The sequence below is a fragment of the Schistosoma mansoni genome (assembly GCF_000237925.1).
Source record: "Schistosoma mansoni, WGS project CABG00000000 data, supercontig 0180, strain Puerto Rico, whole genome shotgun sequence".
NCBI lineage: Eukaryota > Metazoa > Platyhelminthes > Trematoda > Strigeidida > Schistosomatidae > Schistosoma > Schistosoma mansoni.
In genome coordinates this window covers 228,693-256,670 of record NW_017386064.1, presented here as the reverse complement: position 1 = coordinate 256,670, position 27,978 = coordinate 228,693, and the positions used below count along the sequence as shown (strand labels likewise).

General features: G+C 32.5%; 1 protein-coding gene across 1 annotated transcript in view; it reads right to left on the bottom strand.

Moving 5' to 3' along the window:
• Smp_176300 (dynein heavy chain, putative) overlaps positions 1 to 23,933 on the bottom strand; it is a gene marked incomplete at both ends in the record, with an annotated part of 98,845 nt that extends 74,912 nt beyond the window's left edge. Inside the window, 11 exons of the mRNA XM_018795231.1 lie at positions 972 to 1,200; positions 2,513 to 2,713; positions 3,522 to 3,733; positions 4,975 to 5,254; positions 6,038 to 6,162; positions 8,032 to 8,550; positions 10,518 to 10,655; positions 12,242 to 12,430; positions 14,978 to 15,313; positions 18,659 to 20,082; positions 23,906 to 23,933. Of these exons, the coding sequence (XP_018646987.1) occupies positions 972 to 1,200; positions 2,513 to 2,713; positions 3,522 to 3,733; positions 4,975 to 5,254; positions 6,038 to 6,162; positions 8,032 to 8,550; positions 10,518 to 10,655; positions 12,242 to 12,430; positions 14,978 to 15,313; positions 18,659 to 20,082; positions 23,906 to 23,933 (3,681 nt within the window). The remainder of the gene's footprint in view (positions 1 to 971; positions 1,201 to 2,512; positions 2,714 to 3,521; positions 3,734 to 4,974; positions 5,255 to 6,037; positions 6,163 to 8,031; positions 8,551 to 10,517; positions 10,656 to 12,241; positions 12,431 to 14,977; positions 15,314 to 18,658; positions 20,083 to 23,905) is intronic.
• Between the last annotated feature and the right edge of the window lie 4,045 nt (positions 23,934 to 27,978).

The following is a 27,978-nucleotide window of genomic DNA, read 5'->3' as shown; positions in this document are numbered from 1 at the left end:
ACGAAAAAAATAATATCTCACATTTAGTAACGAATTTTGTACTGACCTCAATGAATGATCGAAGAAACTAAAATGATGGTGGTAAGTGCAGATCTTAAAAATAACAATTATCAACGTTTTAGACCTATCGGAAAAAGCTAGACAATAAAAATTAAGACTAGTCAAGCAGTCATCCAGAATAACTGATTTGTAATTCCCTTTATAGGTTGAATTCAATCAAATCTTAGCCGACTTTCATTTGCTTGTCTGTCATTCAATCATAAGTTTAACTTAACATTTCTGAGCGAAGCTGAACAGAATATCAGAGGACTGAAGTAAGATAAAATATTAGGCGATAACGGAAAAGAGGTATATTTTCATTCAATCTGTCCGATGTCATCTATCCCTTCACGAAGTCTTGCAAAACACAAATAAATGATAAAAGGAAGTTTTTCATGATCATTTAGTTATTATGAAACTGTGAAATTCAGTGAAACTGGTTTATTTTGCTTTTATGAATGGCTACATAAACAAATAATACTTTCGATTAGTGTTCTACTACTGGTAATGTTGATGGGGGGTCTTTAAAATAATACCTTTCATGCTGAAAACTACAGAATTTATTGTAACTTTCAGTAAATTAGCAAAATAAAAGTAAATACATATTTTTAAGAACGATGCTTCATGTCCGAGGATATATTCTATCACAAAATAGGAAACGTTAGTGGTCTCTCTTTTACAGCTTTCATATTTGACTTAATTATGAATTAAGCAAATCAATAAATAAAAATTCAATGCATACTATTGTTTTATTCAACATACTAATAAAGTGATGTGAATATTTATGTTACTGTGAGAGACATGTAAATTAAATTGTACTCATTAATTTAATTCGTTTACTGGGATGATGAATTGTTTTCACCACTTAATGGTATGAGACACTAAAAATGTACGGACATGTATTTTACATAACAAAAATTCTAATGCCTTACCATTTCAGCTGAAGCTAATGAACTTTGAAATTGTACCCAATCGTTAGCTAAGTTTACTCTGCGATTTGATATTTCATCAGAATAAGTCACTTCACATTTATCTAGAATAGCGAATTGTTCTTCCAAAGGTCCAAATTTCGCTTGAATTTCAATTTGTTCAGATAATATTTGGTCTAATAGTTGAATAGAATCACCAAGTTCATCTAAATTCAAAGGTGGTCGAAGTATTCTATAGAAAAAAAATTAATTATTTAACATTATTTATTATTACAATAACAATAGGAAGTTTATAGGGATTGTTGAATTTCATACTTTACAATTTGGATTGATCTTAGTTAGACAACCATTGAAAACCATGAAGCATTTGACAGTTAATTCGTTCCAGAACGGGATTGACCAGCATTACCCATCCGTCCCAGAGCGGCCGAAATCCATGATTTTCAGGTCCCGAGGAGAGAGCTTGAAATTTAGATCACTGATTTAGCATCGAATATTTTACATGTTCGGGTAGGAATCCTACACTAAGACAAAACTGCTATCCATCTCCTTCTGGTTATTAACAGTGGTCTACTTATGATCATTCCACGGTGTAAACTGAGAAATCCTTAAAATTCTTAGGCAATTATTATTACCTGACAGAGACAGTTATAGAGAGACATCACAACTGTTTACTGTGAAATTTTCTGTAGATCATCATTGTGAAAAAGTCAACATTTATAGAATCTCACAGAATACTGCATTACCTTAAATTATAATCATTTCAACAGCATTGAAATAAGAAATCAAACGTTGGATGACATGATGACCAAAGGAAACTAATGAAAAGAGAATATATATATATATATATATATATATATATATATATGTTCAGGAATAATAGTGGAGAGATATCAACATAAAGGTTGATTAAGGTCAACACAAACTCATTTTGATGACTAAATAATTTTCATCACTCATAACTTATTACGGACAAATATACTGCAAAATATGAAATATTTTAGTAAACATAGACACATTTAACATAAACGAAGAAAGAAGGGTACAGACAACAATAATGTGCTTGAGAGCAAAGTCTACAAGTGTTTAAAATCTACATTTCATCATCAGACGTAAAATCTTAGATTCGTTCTTAAGGTTTGGGCGTACCTGTTTGTCGACTATGGTAGAAAAATGTCATCAGAATTTTTCAATCCGACTGATAGATAAAATTAATCATTTGTTTGATTATCTTACATCCCATGTCCTTCACCTGCTATTGGGATATAACCATAATAATTCTGTTACCCGTTTGTATCGAATAGTTATAGATATTCTTCATGTATATCATGACTACATTTTTCAGTGCTATTATCAGCCTCAATCTTAATTTCACATTCGTCACTCACATAGTTGATTAGTGATTCATTTATTGTTCTTTATACAAGACTCTTCCTCTGCTCCACAGAGATATACAAATTATTAACAAACTATATAAATACTTGTATAGATTTTTATACTTATCACTAATATTATCATAAGTAAAAAGTTCAATAACATCTTACCTTTCTTGGACATCATTCATATATGCATAAATGCCATTTAATGAATCTTCTGTCATTGAAAGTAAAAGGTTGATTAAACGCGTCTGCCAATCTCGACAGTGAGCAGCTATTGCATTTTTTAATAAACTAAAGTCCAATTGTAAAAACTTCGTCGTAACCATAGTGTCTGCATCTAGAACTTTATTAGTTACTTCTGTATATCTGAAATGGTTAATAGTAAGTCTTATAATTTATGCATCTAGATAACTGTGTTTAAACATCATGTTGAGTTATAAGGAATTTTCTAAAGAAATCTGTAGACAATATCAATTAATTCTGATTCTGTCAGAATGGGGATTTGTGGAGATTGTAGTAATTTTAATAGTTGGATTCATGAGTCGATCGCAGCTAGACCACCATTGAAAACCTGGAGGTACTAGACGGCCATTTCGTCATAATATGGGACTCAACGACAATGCGCATTCACAATCTCGGGGACGGGACTCAAACCAAGGACCTTCGGTCTCGTGCGCGAATGCCTAACCTCCAGACCACTGAGGTGGGAGCTGATGGTGTAGACAAATTGTATCTAAGAGAATAGAACGCACAAAAGAGATCCATCTGTTCATAGGTCTACAACCGTTAAGGCAGTAAAGAAATTTTAAGTGATCAGTTATATTATTTATATTATGTGAAAACTTTTATTCAAATTTTGATAACTGACTCTACTTTACATCAAGATTTTTATTTCCTAACCCTACAAAGTAATTTAATAATCGAGCGAAAGTTCTTAAAGTAAAAAGTGTCTCAAGTATCAGTATCAGAGTAGGTCGAATGATATTATCTTACATGCATATCAAAGTAAATAATAATTGTTGGGATGATAAATATATTTCTTTCAATACTGACAGGTGAAATGTAACCTTATTTATTCTGAATTCACTGTCGTAAATAGTGAACTAAACGTTCTAGAGTAAATACTTAAAAACTGAATGAATATAGATTAAAAGTAAGTGCTACGGAAAATTACCTAGATATATCAGCATCAATTGAAGTAACATGTGGATTTAATTGTCGATATCTTTGTATAAAATCATCTTTAGGCAATTCCCAGATTTCTCTAAATTGATCCCAATAACTAAGAGGTTCATGAACTGCTGTACCAATTTCTTGCATTCCACGTTTAATACTTGCTTGTATTTTATTAATTTCTTCATCTGTTGCAATAACTTCACTTATTGGCTAAAATCAGTTCCAAATAAGATAAAATCAAGTAAGATATGTACCATTTACTTAGAAATCGAACTGATTCATTTCTTAAAAAGCTAAATGTTGTACTACACAGGTGATCACCTTAAACTAAATTAAAATTAGTGGATTGAGAGATGTTGTCTACCAGCTTGCATTCGTATTTGGTATGTTTTCTCGAAACCTTACTAACTTTTCATACTTTCGTAGTTCGTACTCAGGTTACACCAAAGTAGTAATAACACGTAAATATGTTTTAATGCTCTTCAAAGCTTATAACAGTATCAATCTAGTAATTAATTTTACAAACGTGCCATATGAATGCAAACATTATTTTAAAAAAAAGTGAAAATAATCATTCAGCGATTAACAATTCATATCACAATTGACGATATGATTTTAAATTGTAAAAACCATCGAGAATCTGATTTCAGCCAACATGATAACCTTGTTTTAATTGTCATTATTACAATAATAGTTATTATTGATAATTTCGATAGGATTATCTGATTATAGCAGAAAACATCCCACTATCATGATTGAATGCATACCAAGTGATCGTAATGAATACATAGCTGTTTGAGACCGTCATATAAAGGGTTTAAATTTTTTTAACACGATGATATAATAAGAGAAAAGTATGCACTCACAAGATTGTATGTGTGTGTTGACCGAATAGTCTATTAGTATATCAATAAACTGAGGTGAGTCTTGTCAGTCAATTACATCTTACTTGGCTCACCATGCATTGGGTTAGCAGTTGAGTGATTAGTAAAAAACCATTTATTACCCAGAGGCAACTAATCTCTAGTTAACCACGGCAATAAAAAAACTCAGAACATAAAACAGTGAAAAATGAAAGGCTGATTCGATACGACAAAGATCCTTTAGTGCGAAAATCAAAAATATGAAATTACTTTTCAACTTATAAGTAACTTTAACGAAGATGGTACAATAAAACTGATCTATATTTAAAAAGATGAGGTTCAGTACGTAGCAATTCTTTAGCGCTAGGATAAAAAATATTGGTTACAGCTGTTGAGAAGTTCATAAACTATGTTAGAATGTTGTACATATTTAGGTCTCATTCTTTATTAGTTATATATTCGAGAACTAAACTGTATCTATTTATGAGCTACTAAGTGAAAAGCTGGTTCAGGGTTATAATCAATATTGCACAAAGTGAGCGATAAAATCTACAAAACAAGAGACAAAAAGTTTTAAAGAAAACTTACTGGTCTTGTAGACTTAGCTTGGGCTAACAAATCAGGTAGACGAGGAATAACTGAAATGATTTCTGCGAATTTACTGCCTAATGAAGCTACAACAAGTGTTAGTTGACCAAGTGTTGGAGAAAATATTAACACATCATTATCTAAATTCAATGATACTTTGAATAGAGGATTAGGATCATTTCGTCCATCACCGTTTATTGCTTTTTGCAATTCACATAATGATGATTTAACGTTTATTCTGAATGCTTCTTCACAAAAATGATCCATTTTTTCTGTATATCTGGGTTAAAAAGTTAGAAACTAAAAACGATTATCAAATTAAACATAAGAGAAATAACCAAAAATCTCAACACTTTGAACAAGTTTTAGAAATGTTTGAATAAAAAGCTAGTCTAAACTATATTTATCACTTAGCTGTACAAAACCATCTGTTGGGATTACCGAAGAAATTCTGCTTGAATAAAGATTACCAAGTTAGAAAGACCAGTAACGTAAGCAAAAAAGTGAGTGAATTGAAAATATAGAAACAACATTTACAATTTAGTATCTGAATGTTACATCGCCAATGTAGTGTTAAAATAATAACTTATTATAATCCAACATGACTGTAGTGTAAAGTTTATTGACTGATTAACCAATAAAGCAGTAGGAATTACTTTCAGACTGAATACAAAAAGTTTATGTCTAAATTTTCCAAGATTAGTTATCGTATGCATGTATATATGTAAGTTATTTTAAAAAAATATAATCACAATCACTGCGATTACCTGATGGAATATAATATGGTCAAGGCAAGGATATAATATCATCCAAAAAGTTAAGTTTACAAAACTGTTCAAATGTAAAGTTTTCTCGACCATCACAACAAGTTTCTGCATGTGTATAAAAATCAATGTCTTCTTATCGAGATCGCTAAATTATGGAAACATCCTAACCATTCCCAGTTTAAATTAAATTTAACTTATGAAGCTTCTAATAAATCTAAAATGTTGACTACATTTAACAGGAGAGATATTATCCAATAAACTTTTCGTAACTATTACATAAAAACAATAAGACTTACTTCCACCAATGCATTTGAATATCGGCACTTTCAGAAACAAATGTTTGTTTCACTTCACGCAATTTATTTATGATATCTTTATGGATGGCAATAAGTTTTTCTTTTGTTACCTTCCTATGTTCAGACTAAAATGATAAGTAAAAAAAAGATAGAGGAGAGTTTATATAGCCTCTCCATTTATCTTAGCTGTTATCACATTTCTCAAATCTTCCAAACTTCGATCATGTCAACATTTTAGTTTCTAATTTCAATCTAACATAACTTGTTGAATAATCCTATTACATAGTCTTTACCGCACCCATTTTATTAGTCACCAATTGTTAATTTCCGGAAAACATAAAACATTTAGACTTACATCAAAAGGGGCTTTTATGGATATTATAGTGTTTTCAATCATTGAGGTCTTATAGGTTACATAACTCGGAACCTTTTCAACAATGAATCACGCATTTTAATACACAAAGTTTGTGTTCGACCACTCCTAGAATACTGCGCATTATTCTTAGTAGTACGCGCATAAAGAATAAATTAAGTCTGGAATCAGTACAGAGATGATTTACACTTCGTATTCTTAGGAGTGATTGTACCTTGACTTATAATTCTAGATGTAATAAACTTGGGTTCGACCCTTTATAAAAGACGAGACTCAAACTAAATCTTATCTTCTTTAAAAAACATAATAAACTATCCTTTACATCGAACCAAGCAATTCAGTATGCAGAAACTTCTCATTACGACATTCATAACTGCTTGTCACTGGTGAAACAAACACATTCCAAATCATCTCTCTATATGAATTACTTTACCTGTAAGTTTTCTAGACTCGAGAGTAATCTACCACAATCTAACCGTACGATAAAATCTCTCTTATTGTTTGTTCGCTGCATTAATACATACTGCTCCTCTGAAAATGCATTAAATGTTCTAGTGCCTGTAAGTGTATCTTACTCCATAAGTGAGATTATAGAAACTTTAAATGTTTAACCACTTACTTACTGTCACTCTACATTAACACTGTCCCTAGCAACCTTAACTTATTTGAATAATATCTAACATGAACAGTGGTAAACATGACAGACATATTTTGATAACCATTGTTTTGTTGTTCCGTGCTTTCTATTTGAATCTTACTTTCTCTAGTTGTAGATAATTATCAATCATTCATCCTGATACAGGAAATAACCTTAAATAACACCGTTCATCTATCAACAGGCTATCCACTTAAGAAAAAACTAAAAGTTCCCTGATGATGAATTGGATTGCTGTAATACATGTCATAAATGTACTACGTAAACAATTTCTGAACTGAAGGGGTTTTTCGTGGAGATTTCAGTATTTTCACAGTTGAAATCACGAGTCAGTTGAAGTTAGACCACCATGGAAAATCTGGAAGCACTGGACAGCCGTTTCATCCTATTATGGGACTCCTCAGCAGTGCGCATCCACGATCCCGCACTCGCGAGATTCGAACCTAGGACCTACCAGTCTTGCGCCAGAGCACTCAACCGATAGACCACTGAGCCGGCATCCACCTGTGTTAATGTCTAACTTCAACCAATCCACGATTTTGAGCAACCGTTCACTAACTGTCCTCAATGAGTTGGTATCTCTACAACACACTTGGTTGAACTCCACTGGTCACTGCTTCCCATTAGAACTCAAGGAAATATCTCTTGAAGTTAGTCACTAGTGAGTATATGATTATAGATCAGAGGGGGTTTTGTGGAGAATTTAGTATTTTCATAGTTGAAATCGTGAATCAGTTGAAGCTAGACCACCATGGAAAACCTGGAAGCACTGGACAGCCGTTTCGTCCTATTGTGAGACTCCTCAGCAGTGGTCTAGCTTCAACTGATTCACGATTTCAACTATGAAAATTTTTGAACTAGTAAACTTAAAACAATCTTATATTACATGTTTGTTCTCTCCATCTAATGTTACTATTTATATCAAATTGATCATATCTGTAAACTGAATATGAATTCTGTACTCACCTGACAATCATCAAATTCCGTATTTTCATAAATCCTATTGGATTGTAATTTAATTAATAAATTTTTTGTAATTTCTTCACAATTTTCTTTAATATTTATATTAGCTAATTTATATTCATCAACTATCAGTTGTAATTTATTTGCTTGTATACGACAATCATGTATAAACATTTCAATTAAACCTTTCACTGTCCAATGTAATTTTGTTAAACCAGGTATTAATTTAATATCTAATAATTTAATACGTTCTTTAAATAATGCACGTTCATCATTATTTAATGAATTAATAATACGATTATAATCACGAACAATAATTAATATAATATCATGAAGATATTTTAATTCAATACGACGTCTATAGGCTTCATTAGTATTAGTCGGTAATTCATAACCAAGTCTATTCCAATAATATAATTCATTAAGTAATTTAAGAGTTGTTCCACTGAAATTTGGTTCAGTCATACCAGATTTTAAAGTACTACGTGTTAATACAGGTAAATCAAGACATTTCAATGGATCCTGAAATAAATAAATAAAATGATATAAAAATATAATTTTAGATTTAGTGAATGAACATGAAGTATACCGTCAAGGTTTAAAGCAGTTCCATGATCAACCACAAATCTCTCACTCACATGAATTTTTAGAAGAAAGTTATCAGGGTTCGACTGTCATAAAAGGTTTAAGCACTTTTTTACTAACCTGACTGTTGAAACCAGTTTAGTGTGAATAAACAAGTAATGAAATAAGATTTTAGAAATTGATGAGATGAAATTACGATTTTTAAAACGAAATAAAAGAATAACAAACAATGATATGAAGTATGAAGGAGTAATAGCTGCAGACAAGACTATCATTGACGTAAGCCATCGAAGTTATTAGAAATCAAAGATAGGACCAATATTTAGAAGTGTACGTGTTTTATTTAAAAAAAATGGTGTACTTATCTATAAAGTACTAACAAAAAACGAACACAATAAAATGTTACAGTCAATTAGATAAAATTAACAGATCATTTAACATATGTTTGTTGTGCTAAGATCTTGGGGATCATATCAAAATGCTTGAAAGAAATATTGATCAATTTTGATGATTGACTATCAGAAAACTTTTCGATATATCATTATTGATGAATCAATGCCTGATTATATTGAGGAAAATGTTGGTGACAAGTCAGTCAGCTACATTGTAGGACCAGGGACATATGTGCATCAGTCCAAGTTGCCACGCCTCATTAGCACAACAAGATCAACACCAAATTCATAGAAGTAGTTACTTCAATGGTAGTAATGTATAAAAGAAAGATTGCATATAAGGATATAATACAGGAAGAAAGAATTATTTCGTAGAAATAAAGATATAAAGCAATTTTAATCTCACGGATTAAGGGAAGACAAAGAGTGTATAAACATACGCCATTGTGATCCATCCTGAGCCATGTTATCTAGAGTCTCCAGCCATTGGTCGCGATATTCGCGCGGACCCCAACCAAGTAGTCCGCATCTACCAACATAAATCAGACCAGGAGTTAGTGACCTCAACGACTGGTACCACGTTTTGGTTTGGTCATCCCGTTCGTTCTGTAAATATCAGTCCATCGTCTCTGATTATTATTGTTCATGCAGTTTCATACCAACTGCGTTTCCTTCCCGTTCATTCGTTATCGATCTTCTACTGAAATACATTCAATGCCCGACCGTCGTATATACTACTTATATGGATATAGGTAACCCACACCATAATATGAACTTAGAAGTATTCATTCTGAATCATAAGGCACAAATTTTAACATAAAATTGTCAAAAAATTCCGAAGTATGTAAACATGCTTCATACTCTTTCATGATAATAGACTTTGCGAGAAAGATCGAGTTTTAAATAAAGTCAAACAAATATGTCACAAATCTAAATGTTATGCTTTTCTATACTCTATCATAAGGGATATAAAGAAAACATATAGCAAACGTTTTCTCCTCCCCATATTAGACACTGTACAGTTTGGAGTTATAGTGGAAAATGTAAGCATGATGCAAAATAATTGTATAATAATTAAATAAAGCAATACATTTTAGTCAGTATGATCTACTGAAAGCAGACACGATTATTCTTCTTCCATCTTCCAGTACATGATAGTTTTTACAAACGATGTATATATGTATAATAAATGCATAAAATATCTGGTCCTATAATGTGTCGTATTCATCGCAGAAATTGACGAAGGAGATTTATGAATGATAAAAAGTTTGCGGCAATCCTAAAAATCTTCATTATAGTGACAAAAGAATTTCATAAGTTGAACAGTTGAATTATATCATTTCTTATTTTGATAGAGAATATTACCTAGACTGGATCTTATCAATGTTAGTTTCCATACCGCTATTATTTTCTCCAGTAGAGATATAACGAAGGATCATGTAAGGACATTTGAATTAATTAGTCCGAATTATTATCATTACTTTTCATTTAATGTGATTAAATTAAACTTACTGGTTCAATGGTTGTTTGGAATTCATTATATATTTTCCTAGTTAAATCATCTAATGCATCAGTTAGTTGTGTATATTGTTGACGAAGTTCTGGTATGCCAGCGTCAGATAATGGTAGGAAAAATGCTTGATCTAAAGCCTAGGAAACAAGTAAAGAAATACACAATTTTTTTTGTTTTTATATACCGATAATAATTTATCTATGCTTATTATTGTGATCATGAGCAGATCAAATAGCGACTTCTGAGTCAAACAAGGTTCACATTTACATTGCTTTGGTTATTCTTACCATCCATGAGATTATATATTCTGTATATATTATTTCCAAGTAAATGGAGTAATTTATTCGATCTATATGGTTCTTATGCCTATTCAGAGCGTGAAAAATCATAAGAATATTTCAATAGCTGAGTTAAATATCAAATTATTTAAATATTTCCATGTACTAATGATGATGAGAATTTTTTTTGGTTAGCGTTTTTTTTAGCGAGATATGAGAAGAATGAACAACAACTGAATAGAACTAGAAAGGAAGTCCCAGAACAGAGTGAGTTGGAGAATGCGGGTCGGTGCCCTATGCTCCATTGAGGGTAACAGGAGTAAGTAAGTAAGTAATGATGATGAAATGCCTTAAACTCAAGAAATTCAATAGAACGTCAGTAATTCAGCACGCGGTTTCCCAATATGAACACTTTTTAGGCAACCAAAATATTTTGACATTCGTGAGTAAAACATCAGGAATTTATCTTTCTATCAAATAATTTGTTAAATAAAACTATATTTATGAATTATTGTCACTTTTCAAATTTATACAGTAACACAGTTGGAATTAAGGCAATATAAATACATGATAATGTAATCGATTCTCTAGCACTTCTCGAGCATTCTGTTTGAAGGCAGTGATATCCTGGATATAGATCTTCGATCACATTTATAAAAAAAGACGTAAATAGTTTGTTACAAGCAAAACTGAAATGCTAAAAACACAAATTTAGATGATTGCTATCTATTAACTTGATACTCTTCCAAAACAAGGCTAATTATCTTGTACCGTTCTGTAAATCGTAGTCAAATAAACAAGTGTTAGATAGTTGAACGAACTAACTGAAAAGTCATAAAATAGTGTTACACTTCTAAAGAGGCTATATAATGAAACTTTGTTTTTATTCCCTACTCAATGTTTCAAAATTATTACCGTGAAACGACCAGGGAATACTCAGAATAAATAAAGTTTTTTCTATTTCGAATACAACCAATCTGAATCAAATTAGTTGCTTATACACGTTTCTACTTTCATATTTAGTTTTATCTTCTAGAAGCAATCAGTTTTGTATTATTAATCTCACTCTTCTTTCTTGGATTGTATTGGTTTCATTTTATTATGCAATATGAGAAGTTACAGTCGGTGACTATTGAATAATAATATATATACTGATTTTTGGAACCACTGATGTTTGGACGTTCTAGTATTTGCATAGACATCTAAGTCATTTGCACAGGTTATAACCGAACTATAACAATTAAGGAATCAAATGTTTCCATTAAAATATTTAATAAATAACCAATGTTTAAACAATTAATCAGATAGTATGAAATCATATAGAAACAATTGTGTATCATTTTATACACTTATGGTTCTTTCAACGGAAAAAAATATATAGTTATTCATTTTGATCTTTAGAATGCCATACAAAAAAGGATAGTGCAAATATTCATATGACTAACCAACATATCCTTTTCTAATCGGCGACGTAAAAATTTCCAATATAAAGCTTGTCCACTATAATATGCTTCAGTTGGTATGGGGAGGCCAGTATTAACACGTTGTGTCATTTCTTTTTTGACTTGATTTAAACAATCACCAAAACGTGATACTAATTCATTTGTTCGATTATCAATGGTTCTTCGTATAGTCTTAAAGTAATAAACATTAGTATACCAAATGAAAATTAGTAAATTTTAGGGTTTCCTATACACACGAAATCTAAAATAAATTTGACCAACTAATTGATGCCAACACTTGTTGACATATGATCAGTATAGACGTAATTATTAGCAGAAACATGAGCTTTTTGGAGGTTGTAATCATCCAATCTTTCACACAGTTTCCATTAAATAGGAGGGCTCAGAGATTTCATTGTTCCTATATTTTCATGTCAGTTGCTTTCCGATTCCGTTCCATCCTTTTCGATCTTTTATTGAAATACATTCTATTACTGACTATCGCTGTATACTACTTATGTGGATATAATTAGCACACACCATATTGGTACTTGTTTATTTTTTTAAAATTTAAGTGGAAGTGTTATGAAGAACTGTTTTTAGAAAGGATAAAATCAAACGCTCTCGATTTTTACACGCCTAATATCACAATAAGTATGAAGCGCAATTTTTATTTCTAAGCACAAGTCGCCTAGGTTCCATTTGTATACACTATACATAAGCTTACGGTAAACTTAGCTAGGATTATTCATGTCAAGATGTGTCTTTGGGGTAACAGTAGCTCAATCATTCATATTGAGGATTGTATTTTTCAAAATGACACATATGAACGGTAATGCCTCGGATATTCGGTATGCAGCTAGGGGACTTTATAAAACAGGATATGACAGCTATTTTAACAACATACCTATCAATTTTTCAAAACGAAAACAATTGTATAACGGATAATTACTACTAAGTAAAAAATGAGTAGTAAAATTGTAATAAAGTCAGAAAGTTTTATATGATTTCATCAAGTAACGTAAATCAACCTAAGTATTCGAAAAAAAGCCCATTTCAGTTCGCTACATTCGGTATTCTCAGAATTTCGATTTCACTTTTAGAAGCCTACTTATTAAGTTTTCGGTCAGCATTTATGTTGTTTTTTGTATTTTCAGATATCTAAATTGTATTGAACTTCAGGGCGTTGTGAGACTGATGTAAATACTTCATTGGATTGTTATTATTTTCACCATCTGTAATTATTAATTGATATTGAAATGAAGGCATGTTTTTTATTCACTTCTGACCCACAATTAGTAATTCTAAAGTTAATGTCATTATAATAATATTCCTATTTTGGTGACCAATATTTGGTGTTGTAGCGAAAAGTTTCAGTGGTGTTACATTCTCTGAGCCCAGCGGACTTTGTTGAAGCCTTTATTATGACTTTGTACATCATCAACAAAAACTCAATCAATAATCCATAAGTATAATTAAACAAAGCCAATCAACTAGGGCAATGAGTAAAATTATATATGATTCAAAGGTTAGAAGAAAAGCAATCAAATATTCAAACCTTGACTATGAAACTACTTCGAACAGTTGTTCGCATCGAATTCTGCCTCAGTAGGACAAGAGTTTAGTCATTTGTTGAGAGAATTCAGTGGTCTACTCCTATAAACATTTTCCTGACGTTGGATAAAAAATTAATGAAAGCTTTATGATTAAACCACCTAAAACGTATGTATTTTTAGTGTCTGTGGTCATCAGTAGCTTTGAAGTTGTTACCCTACATCTGACCGGTTGCCAAACTAAGAGGAATTCAAACATAGATTCGTGTAGGGCTGAGAAGAATAAAATATGGATTCAGTAAAATTTAGATAAGTATGCTTTCGAAAAAATAATACTGACAATTACTAACTAGATGATAAGTGTATTGATGTTTACATTTTCAGCCAAAATAACAAAACAATGCTTCCTTTTACAACTAATTACGAAACGAAAATTAACCTGTCATTTGTGAGTTCTAATGCAAATGAAAAGAAAGATTCAATGCCCATCATACAAGATCTAAGCCTCTGATAATTTCCAGACTGAATACCTAATTTCCTTATTACATGATTAAAACATAACATAATAAGCGTTGTATGTAGTTGTTAATGTAACTATAACCAGGAATCACCAAACTTTTAATGTAATAATTGTTTTGAATGATCATATGCTTTTACTACAAGCTCCAAAGTTCTTTTACTAAACAATTAGTTATGTTCTACGTACTTTTGGCATTTCCTTCCTATTGAATTTATATGAACAATCGTAGTTGCCATATCATCTTTGTCTAAATACAGATTTCTAATTGTAAGATGTCTTTCGAAGCACTCAGGGTGTTTAGTAAAGAACGTTATCGGGAATGAAGTTAATCAACATAATATATAATATTATGTCTACTTATTAATGAATATTCGAGCGCATAAAATAGTTTAGTTGTCTGAAGTTATTATTTTCCACATTTCATTGCCAGTACTATTAGTAGCCTTGATTTCCAGAATTTAATTGCTAAGAAGGAGACTAATAATTAATCGAAATCTAAGACATAGTTAGATCATAATAGTGATAAAACACTTCATGTACAGAAAAGCAGGTACAGACTGCCTGCTAGATTTCAGTTATACATTAGTCAAATGCTTCAGTGTCCATTTGTTAAGGTCTCCAATAATAATCAAGGAAGAAATATATTTCTTAAAAAACAAAAATTACCTCACGACTTCGAAGATGAGCGAAAATATCTAGTATTTCGACACCTTGTTGTAAAGTTGTGACCGTTTCAAAGGCTGTGTTAATTGCATTTTGCATCATTACCTCCAAATCCTTAACACCAATCCTAAAACGATTATAATTATCGTGCCATGATGTGGCCTTCACATTCAATATACAATGACGTTTCTCAAATAGGCTATACATCAATTTCTCAAACATTTGTTCAATCGTTAACAGGAGGTTTTCCACTTCTGAGCCACGAATTCCTTGAAGTATTGGCATTGGTGTTTTATTACCATCTTCGTATCGGCCAAAATGTTTTAGACATTGACATACCTTAAATAGATGTAAATGAAAATAGAGTTTTTTTATGAAATGCAAAAAAGCTAATGGACCGCTGAACATAGCAAATTACTTTACTTCGGGCGCGATTAGATGAATATGGGAACAATAACTGTCAAGCAGTTGTTTAGAAGAGGTTTGTAGTTGACTTAGCTAAATGAACTTTCATGATATTGAATATCTGAATTTCACACTTTTCAGGAAGTACAGTGGCTTGTTTGTCACAAGTTAAAATCTCTGTTTTTATACTTTATTACATAGTCAGTTCCCCAATAAAATAAGGAATATAGAGTTATGAGTTGATGACTTCGTGTAATAAAGAAAGTAAGCCATAGTTCATAACCAAGAACTTAGATAGACAATTTATTTATGTGGTTTTGTAGGATTCACATCATTTAAAAGTAACTTGAGTGATAAACTAACATTTAATAGAAAACTTTTGAAAAATAGGGCGCAATGAATAGGCGCTTAATTCCAGGTGAATCATTAGAATTTTATGACCACGAATCCATATGGAATCGAATTTCAGATCACCAGGTATTATGGAAAGTATGATAACATTGGACAGCTAAATAAAAATGAAATTACCTATACTTTAAACTTCAGTCAATCTACAGTATATTTCTAATTATATCTAAATACTGTTTCATTCCCTAACTGGTTAAGTTCATAGTTCAAAACAACTTTGTGACTCGTAATAAATCTTCAAATGACTTCGATTCACGCTGTAAATTACTTATAAATAAGACAAATTCCCAACAGTTGATAATAAGTGTGTGCTACTAAATAACTTGCTTTTTAATCTATGTTTGGAATTTCTAATGAGATATCTTATTATGTAAAGTTCAAATTGAGGAACGAGGCAGTTTTGATGATGACTACTTTATGTAGTGAAGTGATTTAAATCGAAAATTAGAAACACCAAATTTCATGGATAGCCATAGGTATTAGATAGCTGACATCTGTTCTCGATACCTGATGTCTTTGAAACAGTTTTATAATTATCGTTTTTTATGATCATCAATTTAGAAAATGTATTTTGATGGTCTATCTAAATAAATCTTGTTAAAAAATGTCCAATTCATTTTAGAATTTCCTTCAGTTCTCAAACTATGATGGTTACTAAACCTAATCAGCGTCTTCTTAAGTTACTTTTTTCTATATATCTTAAACAATTCACACATTCAGTCCTCATTTATTGAGATAAATTTTATTGAATATTCATACATAACAATTTGTTTGAGTGGTTAGCACTGTTATAATGCTGGATCTTATGATAAAACGAAGATAGTCCTTAATGTGGTCGAATATTTTCTGAGGATTGATAAATCAATCCTTTCTATTGATTGATTACTTACATACCACCCTACAGAAGTTACGCAATCAAACCAAACAACTGGATTAAATACCGATTCAATTCTAAATCAGAAGACTGAATATCATTACCAATAATATCAGAAGGGAAAATCACAGTTACGTGTAAAATGTACTCAAAATTATTCAACTCCGAAACATGTATTTTGTATAACCTACCTGATGAAATAAAGCATAGCTTTATAGTAGATTCCCATAAGTTTGTCACGTATACTTTAGCACTTAATTTTACATTATGTTTTCCTATTTACATTAATTAGTTAAGCTAGCTTGAGAATATGATATAAGTGATGAAACCAAATTATGAAATTATCTGATGAACCTAGCTAGGAAGTTAGCTGAAGGGTAAAGTTTAGGTTTTTCTGTGTACATGATATCTGAAATAAAAATCAGATTGTTAGATAAAATAATAATTCATTGCCTAGACGGTTGTTTTTATTGTTTGAAATGTGAAACCTCAAATAATTACATCACTAGAAATTTATTATGGTATGTTTTTAAAAAAAATTAATATAGGAATAAAGTTTAGGATTTTGTGAAATAGTTTCTTGAACAACATAACTCAAAATAATAATGAAAAAAATATGAATTGTCGTGTAATTGGCATCTGAACCAAAAGATATTGGGATTCTCGGAGTTCTAGTAAGAAGTCGTGACCAGTGAAGCTAATCCGTGTCAAGTAGAGACAGGTGTCTACCTCAGTAAAATGGAAGATTGTGTAATCTTGTGAATTGGTTGAGGTTAAACATTAACACCACTGGATGTTGGATCAGGGGTCTAGAGTTTAAACGTTCGCACTCGAGACCGAAGGCCCTGAGTTCAAATCCCACGAGCTAGATCGTGGATGTGCACTACTGAGGAAAAGCATAACAAGATGAAACGGATGTCAAGTGCTTCCAGGCTTTCAATGATAATCTAACATCAATGAGTTCATTATCTTAATCAAAAACATAGTAATCTCCACAACTTCATACATTTCTTCTATTGAATGAATTTGTAGATAAAACATTGTAAATTTTATAAATCATTAAGATTAAAATGTCAAAAGTGATATATTTAATTACTCTTCAATATAATCATAGAAAATTAAACATTGAATAAAATAGAACTATTTTCTACATAAGCAAAGATGGATAACGGCTAGCAGTGGCATCGAGAACGCACGTGTCGTCCTATTTGAGACTCGTCAACTTGATATACCTGCATCTTCTTTATTCTTACGCCTGTTACTCTTAATGGAGCACAGGACGCCGACCAGCATTCTATAACCCATTCTGTCCTCGGCCTTTCTTTCTAGTTCTATCCAACTTTTGTTCATACTTCTCATGTCTTTCTCCATTTCTCGGCGTAATGTGTTCTTTGGTCTTCCTCTTCTCTTTTGACCTTCAGGATTCCATGTGAGGGTTCGCCTTGTGAAGCAGTTGGGTGATTTCCTCAATGTGTGTCCTATCCACTTCCAGAGCTTCTTCCTGATTTCTTCCTCCGCTGCAACCTGGTTTGTTCTCTCCCACAGTAGAATGTCGCTGATAGTGTCTGGTCAACGGATCCGAAGTATCTTGTGTAGACAACTGTTAATAAACACTTGTATTTTCTGGATGATGGTTTTCGTAGTTCTCCACGTCTCCGCCCAATACAGTAGAACTGTCTTGACATTTGTATTGAAAATTCTGACTTTAATGTTGCTTGACAATTGTTTTGAGTTCCAGATGTTCTTCAGTTGTAAATGTGCTGCTCTTGCTTTGCCGATCCTCGCCTTCACATCTGCATCAGATCCACTGTGGTAATCAATGATGCTGCCCAGACATGTAAAGGTTTCCACATCCTCCAAAGCTATACATATATATATATCTTAAATAACAATGGGAAGATACAAGTATACAACACCAAGTAAATATTGTCTATATTACTTAACAAGTAGTATATATGTATGATATATAAACAAAATGATTAAAAAGAAAATCTTACTTCTAGCAGATCATGACATCGTTGTATAAATGCATCAATTTGTGCAAATATACTATTATTATTCTGATGATGATGATCAATATCCCATGGTTTTAATGAATAATGTTTATGCATCATTTTTAATTTATTATAAATTTCTTTATATTGTTCACAACAATAAATACATTGATTTAAATTTAATGTACTACTAATACATTTACCATGATATATATCATCTAATGATATAATAGAACAACATCTAGTAATAATTATATTAGATAATTTATTAAATAAATTAATAATTAATTCATTATTATTATAATATTTTGAATGTATCCATATCATACGTATTTTATTAATAATTAGTGGTAATATATTAGGTATATTTATTGGTTTTAATTCATTTAATTGATAACATAAATCTTTTATTGTATTTAAAAATTTTAAATTATTTTTTGCTTGTTTTTTATTTAATTTAATTTCATTAATTAATTTTAAAAAATTTATTAAATAAATTGATTTTGTAATTAATAAAATATTTTTAATATAATTAATAATTGGTTTATTTAATTGTAAATTAATTCCAATTAAATCATTATAACGATTATACCAAAAATTTATTTCATCTAATGGACTACTATTATCATTATTAGTAGTATTATCGGATTCATTTTGTAAATTTAATACAGTTTTAATTTGTCTTGTCCAATGTATAACAATCATTTCAAATCGATTAATTAATTCTTTATCTTTAGAAGCTATTTCTGGTGATAAATTTAAATTAATTGTTGGCATATATAAAACTGTTTTATTTTCTAATTTCCATCTTGTATCATTTAATGATGACATAAAACGTTGTAATTGTAAAGAAAAATCATTATGTATACTATCTGGCCATGATATATTAGTAAATAGATTTGGTGCAAATAATGATGACATAATATTAAGTAGACTTTGAATAGCTGAACCAGAAACACTACCATATTGTATACATAAATCAAAATTATAAACATTTATTTTTTCTGTATTTACATTTGGTGTAAAAATAAAATAGTTAATTTCATGGCATAGAAATCTTGGTATTTCAAATTCTAGTTTTAATTCATTCTTGTTTAACATATAACATATAAGTAAATTGTGTCCACCACTAGCAAAATCTTTTTCAACTATACTATCATGTATATCATGCCAATGAAATTCTGGATCAAAATCTGTCAAACAGATACGATTTTTTATAAGCTCTGCTAGACTGATTGTATCACCTTCCTGTGTAGGACTAGATATATTGTCCAAATGATCAATACTTTCAGTTTCGTGAGGACTACCGTTTGTTGAAACTTCAGGTTTATCATTTAGATGCAAACTGTTTGGTGTTTTCAGTTCGTTCGAATCACCTCGCGATTTGTCTTCATCAAGATTATTATGATGGGTAAGTAGATCGTTGTCTATGTATAAAGATGAGAAAAATGCAATAAAATAGCTGTTAGTTTCATAATAAAACCACAATTTAAATGGTAATCAAAAGCTTTAAAATACAGTGAAATGTGGTTGGTTTACTGATGAGTACTTTTTGCTGGTGCCAATTTTGAATGGGCTAGTGGTTTAATAAGAAATATCTTTAAATTATCAAGGTGGCGGAATGTTGGTAGACAGTGAAGCAAACTTAGTGCGTACAGGCAAAACAGTAGAACGCAACGAAAACTTCATTGATTGTAGATGCTTGTCAGCGTCTCTTTATCCAGATCAATCGATTGAAATTGCCGATATTCCTCCCAATGTTTAACACAAAGCAAACTAAAACCTAAAATCTGCAGGAAATTATTAGCGACCACACTATTCCCATAAACAGTTTCCACTGTGCAATTTTCACCCCTCCCCAATAAACATCAATGAACCTTCAAGAGTAGTCAAATAATCACTTCTTATATCTGATAGTAATTTCGAAAGGTACAAATTGGTTTATGATGATCTTAATGATGGATCTTGATATAGGGAAACGTAAGTATAATAGCTTGATGGCTTAACAAGCTGTTACTAAAACCAAATGCCAATTAAAACGCTGTGACATTGGAAGACTTTTGATCATTACTTGGCTAATCGAAGAGTGGTAGCCTATGCTTTCATTTTTAAGGGTGAAAGATGTATTCTGAGACGAAAGCTTACAGTTATAATAAGGTGTAAAGCAGTAGTCATCGGAAACTTCTAAAAACTATAGTTTCATAGTTAGAAGACCGTGTGGTGTGACCAAGTGATCACTCTACCAACTTGTCAACACAATTCAAAAATTAAATCCCTACAATAATACAATAATTAAATCGTGATGTCTTTCAGAGTTACAGATCCACTTGCTTCAGTACCAAACCACAGATAATCAGGTGCTACTGAAAGCTCTTAGAACATGTATAGATGTTATATCGGAGTTTGATGAAACTCATTGATCTGAGTCATGGAATGTGTTTCTAATTTAACGAACAGATTTGAGAACAAATCTAAAGAATTCCAATGATTTGCCTATCTCAGGGTTAACTAAAAGACTGTTGAGCAAGACTAGGGGCTATAGCTTTATCAATAATTGAATCGAAGGTCTAAATACGTTATGAAAATGAAACACTTATTATTACTAATAGAGAGCAGTTCAAAAACAAGCACAAGCAGATTAACAATACTTTTGAGGGGATCAAGTCAAATGAGGAGAATAATCTAACGAAATCTCATTCCTAGACTTATTACTTAATGGAACGAACACAAAAATTTCGGAATTAATTGTATGCATGAAATCAAATCACACAAAATAAATATTGGATTAAAATAGTTGTACCTTGGCCACTTATAAAAGCAAATGTGTACCGGAACTATTCAGAAGAGCCAAAAACTCTCTACAACACTTACTGAAGAAAACGTTACGAAAAACGTATTAATGAAGCAAGGAAGTCAACAGTAATTCAAAGTTAGATGAAGATAGCAAAGTCTAAGGATGCAGCCAGTCACAACAGAACAGATTGATTAACAAGCTCTTGGAATAGTAAATATCCTTACTCCTACGTGATGTAAGTATTGATGTCGTCCAGAAGGACAGTGATAACTTTATTGTGAAGCCACATGGGTCAGAAAACACAAACAAATAACTCTTGACCTCGACAAAATGACTTTTGATCATATAGCTCTACTGGTATCTGAAAATCGGCTTTTATAGTACCAGGAAAGTTTTCTTCGTTGGCCAATACCAATGTTCAGGAAGCTAATAGACATTTTTACTTTGGGAAAGAGATTATCCTAAGACTTACATATTGCATTTCGTCTGACAGTCAGTTTCAGACGATGTCAAACAATTTATTTATAAGAATGTGAGATAAGTCACATTTTGAAGTTCAATAATCGCATTCCCTACTCACAATAATGTGAAACTGGAAAGTATCATAACATTTTAGCCAAAACCGGCTAACCAAACCTCTGAAAAAGCTATAAAGTTTGTAAACCAGAGGTCCATAAACGAACAAATTCCACATGTTTTAATCTCCTCAAGCTTAGAAGTATTAGTTGGCTTATAATCTAGTAAATATCAGTCAATTGATCTAAAGACAGTGAAGCCTAATATTCTATAACATTTGTTCGGAAGCTTGTGTGAACTAAAAGTTACAAAAGTCACAGAGATTGAAGACTGTGTTAAAATATCCACCTTAGATCATAAAATTTCGGTAGTGAAAACAGTATACAATAGGTATCCGATGTGTAGAATTTGATTATACAGATATTTAAATCTCTTCAAATGAAATTATTCTAAAACCAATGAAATCAGAGATTTAGGATTATGAGGAAGGAAAATATATTTAGAACATCAACAGAGTTGCGGCAGCGTATAATACCGAAGCCGGTTAGTTGGAAGAAAAGTTTCTTGGGATGGGGTATTGAAACATAATGTTGTATGAGTGAATGGATTAGCCCTCTTAGCTAATCATATGTCTTATAAAACTAATGTTAGCATTTGTGTCTCGAAATGACGCAGACACTCATTTCACTAATTTAGTTGCCACTATAGCGCATCAGAAACCCAAGAAACATTAGGTTTGCCAGCTTTTTCTGCAGATGTATTTACTACAAGTAATTCTGATATTTTAAGCTCAAAAATATTTGAGACATTTAGGACCAATCATTAAGGTACTAGTTATAACAGATGTAGAGGATTAAATATTTTTTCAATCCATTTATACTAGGCTGGGTATAGCCGTGAGCAAAAGGAGTAGCTCCAACGTAATGTATGCTTAAACATAACATACAACCGGTCCTTGCGGAACAAATGTGAATGGCACTTTTCAGATAATGTTTTGTGTGGTGCAATATGCCTTATTTAAGTTGACCAGGTTGATAACTTCTATGTACCACGTTCAAGTTTTGTCAGACCCAATTCATGTCAAACAGCCGGATACACCTGAATAAGTCTAATATGGCTGAACTGTATGTGCAGCCAGACATTCAAATACGTCTTATATGGAGTCAAGACAGCCCAGAAATCTCACTGTGCTTATTGAACTGCTGATGAGATCTACTTTTCTTGATTCTTCTGGTCTATCAGGATGGTATAACAAATAATCACCGGGAAATGACATACTTTCTTCACAAGCAATTATAAAGATATGTTCAACTGAGTTCACATGAGTCATTTAATCTAAGTTAAAATTAAATAGGTAAACACGAATCTTCACGATTATCAGACAAATCAGACAAACTTCATCTCATAACGCAAATGTCGGTCTCAAGTTACAATCATCTTGTTATTTCTGTCAAAGTGTGTCTAAACTAATGACAAATTTGGTTCATTTATTTCGTTTAAGAGAAAAATTTGTAAACAGGTTTTCAAAAAAATGGTCAAAATGAGCGAAGTTTCGATAAAGTGAGTTGTTTAAAGCTGTACAGTCGAGCCTTCGTGCCTAGTATATGATATCATGGTAACAAAACGCCTGATATAAAGTTTATAAACAAATAATTTAAATGAACTAGAACTATTTGACATTTTTGCTACATAAGCTCTTATTTGTTATCAGATTAAAAATTCACCGCTACTACGAAATCTGGAAAATGATAAGGTAAACATAAAATAAATGACAATCCAGAACGTATGGCCTTAGTAGATGGTTTTTATGACTCATTGGGGCAATATATCTTTTGTTGTCTACGAATGTTTTCAAATAACAAGTTCGTATTTCAGTCAGTTACTGATAAAATAGATATTTTTATGTACGTGTCATAAAATTTTGATATAAGTGAACTAACCATTTGTCTCCTCAGAAACCCCAACCATTTAGAGTTTTAGTTGAAAAGTGGCCAGTTGTCATAACATGACCTTAGTATCACTTAAAACGATCGTATGATAGTGTACAATAACAGCGTTGAAAATAAGCAGGAACTTCCTATAGTAAAAAGGTTCAGGTACAACAATCACACCTGTATTTTTAAGGTATTCATCAAACCTTTCTTGCCTCCTTAATTCAACTAGCTATAACTTAAGAAAAAAACTTCACTTGTAATATTATCAATATCACCATTGCTTGAATTTTCTATACAAACTCTGGCTTCTCTAAATCGTTGTCAATAGATCATACCAGTCTATTGTAAAACGATTATCCCAACCTATTTTATTTCCTTCAAATATCCCTGAGTGTGGTCAGTTCATTTGGACTTCTTTTGACAATAACTGATTACCAGTTTTGTCCATTCCTGTCGTACGTGGGGTATCTTCGATTTCAAGACAGTTCACATCGTTTGCGTTTATTCCGTAAGTGCTTAGGGAGATAATTGTACATTTTCTTTCTCGGTCTCTTCTATCGTTATTAACCAACGTTCGACCTTTACATTCAGAATAAACAACGGGAAAATAACAATTTTACAGAGTAATCAAGAACTCCCTCTACTGTTAAACGACAACCCACATAACAAAAGTTTAGTCACAGCAATTCTCCAACAATCGGTTTTGATTGTGATTAATTTTTGTTGAGCCCTTTTATTAACTTGTTTAACAGACAATGTTGTTCGGACACTAACAATTCGTCTATTTCTTGGTACTATTATGATCACTATCATATCTGTATAAGCATGTATGCCTGACCACATGTAACAGCCTACGCACATATTTCTCTCTGGCTTAAATGTTAGTAGCTTAAATATCGCTAGAATAATCGTTCTCTTTCCCATGTGTATGTATACCCCAATCCTATTAACAGTCCTTGTCTTGCTATGCATTGATTCGATTTGACTATAAATTCGTATCTGTATTTGCTCGCATAGACACATTCGCCTCTCTTTTTCAAACCCTCTCGATGTGTTTGTAGATTTGTTATCCGTACTATCCCCTAAGAAACTGTAGTTGCCGCTTTTTATTGCTTTCTGATTTCAAACACCGTTGGGATTTATATAATAATGGTTATCAAGGTGACTGATTAACAAATCGGAGCCACTACAATTTATAATAAGAGAAGAAGAAGGTTCAAGCTACTAGAGTAAAAAACAAACTAGTATCCGAACTGTAGTATGTCCAGCGACACAGCAACTCTTAAGCATATTAGTTTATGGAGTACTTTTGCCGCAACAATGGGTAATCCATTCTGCACATCTTTTCGTAGTTGAAAGTGGTTTTTCGCTTTATGGATGAGAGACTTGTTAAGCGCAGGATATGCGGTAGGAATTGAAGAGGGTTTTATGCCATAAATATTATTTTATTCATGTTTTTTTACCCATTTTAGAAAGATTTCAGACTCAGCCGATTAATAGTCTCATTTTAATTCCTAACCTTCTTTGTAAAAACTACGGCCGCTTATTATAATGACAAACGCTTTGCAGAGCCAGTGAAATGCCATTTAGCCCTAGACAAATTATCAGTTAGTTGGATCGCTGAATATTGAACAGACCATCTATCCCTGTTGAAGTCAAGGACAACTTACGTGCATCCATTATCCGTACCCCATGGACTGGTAGACTCACTAACTTCCCTGTACTCATTCTTACCAATATGTTTGCATAATTAATGTCATTTGTGTTATACGGCCTTCAAAGCAACCATAGTAATTTTACTTTGAAGGGATGGTCCACATTAGATGATGACCACGAGGTGCGACTTCGAAGTTAGCTGGTTCGTCACACCACTCCCGTCTAACTCGAGTAGGCATCCAATCATTCGACTAAGATCATCAACGTAGATCCACAGCTTTAACGGTTAAAATAGGCTTTTTAGTATGACAGTGAAGATCATAGAATATTCATTGGCTGAGGGAATGGAAAACGTCATGCCTATTAAAGATTACCACACGCGCACAGCACGGGGGTAGGTGATTTCCTTTCTAGATGTATCCATTCTTAGTTGGGTAGAAGTACGTTGGTATGAAACAAAATGTTTGGGTACTCTTTCGAAAAATATGTCTGGGAGATAGTTTGAAACGCTATTTTGATGCATTTGTTCATTTTTCGTTATTCTCATGATTCTCTGTTGCTTTGATCTTATTTGCAGCTTTCCTGTATGAAACGTCAGCAGGGCGACGTGGATGTCAAATAAGTGTCTGATCTGATCTCAGCAAATTAAATTTTTCCATCCAAGAATTTATTATTTGGATTAACTTAATGGATTTGTCACGTATAGATTTATGTTATGTTCTTTCATGTCTTTTGATTTATTTTCCAAGTTTCTGTTAAGTACGCGTTTCTACCATCTGCGTCGTTGCAAGGCTTGTTCAAGTAGATTGTAAAGCGTAGGAGATGGCCTTGTTGCAGAAAGCTACTCTTATCTGATAATTAAAACTCCCTCTGGAGCCACTCTGGAGTTTCTGCACGTCCTAAGCCCGGATAAAGGAGGAGGGTTGAGCATGAAAAAACTTGTTCGCTAGAAAGCGCTAACCAGAAAAAATTATTCTAACCACTTATACTCGACCGTGAAGTGTCAGAAGGTCTTCATTTGAAAACGTTATGACGCCTCATGGTGGAAACCGAGTTCCTTCGGAAGCCACGAGGTCGATGCCCCTTCTGACAACCAGAGCAACCATTAGTTTAGGTACATGGAATGTTCGAACAATGTGTGAGACCGGGAGAAGCTTCCAAATTGCTACAGGAATGAAAAAATACAACCTGGAGGTGCTTGGGACCATTGAAACACAATAGACGTAGGTTAGACAACAAAGTCTATCTTCAGGAGAGCTGCTGATATACTCCGTCCATGAGGAAGAAAATGCTCCACATACACAAGACGTTGCACTGGTGCTATCTAAACAAGCAAAAAATGCACTTAAAGGATTGGAACCTCATGAACCAAGGGTCATCAAAGCCTTCTTCAAAACAAATAAAGAGGGCATTACAATGAACGTCATCCAATGCTATGCGCCTACCAACAAATGCAATGAAGACGTCAAAGATCAGTTCTACGATAGGCTGCATTCGATCGTCGAGAAATGCCCAGCAAAGGACTTGGCCATTCTGATGGGAGATTTAAATGACAACATTGAAATGGACAACACTGGATGCGAAGACGTCATGGGACGACATGGACTGTGAGAAGGAAACAGAAATAGTGAGAGATTTGCGAACCTATGTGCCTTCAATAAACTGGTCATAGGCAGCAATATATTCCCACACAAACGCATTCACAAAACCACAGAGACATCACCGGACCACACTACGCAGAACCAAATTGACCATATCTGCATCAACAAAAAGTTCAGGAGGACAATAGAGGGTGTGAGGACCAGAAGAGGAGATAAAATAGCATCAGATTGTCACTTGCCGGTTGCCAAGATGAAACTGAAACTCAAGGAGCACTGGACAACGGTGAAGATGACATCACAAAAGTTTAATACGGACTTATTCACTATACCGGCAGACTCAATGAATTCAAGATAGCTGTCAGCAATAGGTTCCAGGCCTTCCATGGTCTACTCAATGGAAAGGGAACCACCATGGAAAACAACTGGAAAAGGATCAAGAAGGCAATCACTTCAGCATGCCAGTAGGTTCTGGGCCACGAGAAATCATCATAAGGAATGGATAACCGTTGGTACACTGGATAAGATTGAAGAAAAAGGAACAAGAAGGCAGCAATCAATATCAGCCGAACAAGAGCAGAAAAAACCAAGAAACAAGATGAATACACAGAAGTAAACGAGCAAGTGAAGAGGAGCATCATAACGGACAAACGTAAATATGTGGAGGATCTAGCAATGACGGCGAAAAAGGCTTCAAGAGAAGTAAACATGGGACAACTGGATCAAATAGCAAAATCATGCATGGAGGACAACTCACTAACTCGTTCGAAGTAAAGACTGGTGTCAGGACGGTTGCTTACTCTCACCCTTTCTATTTTTCCTGGT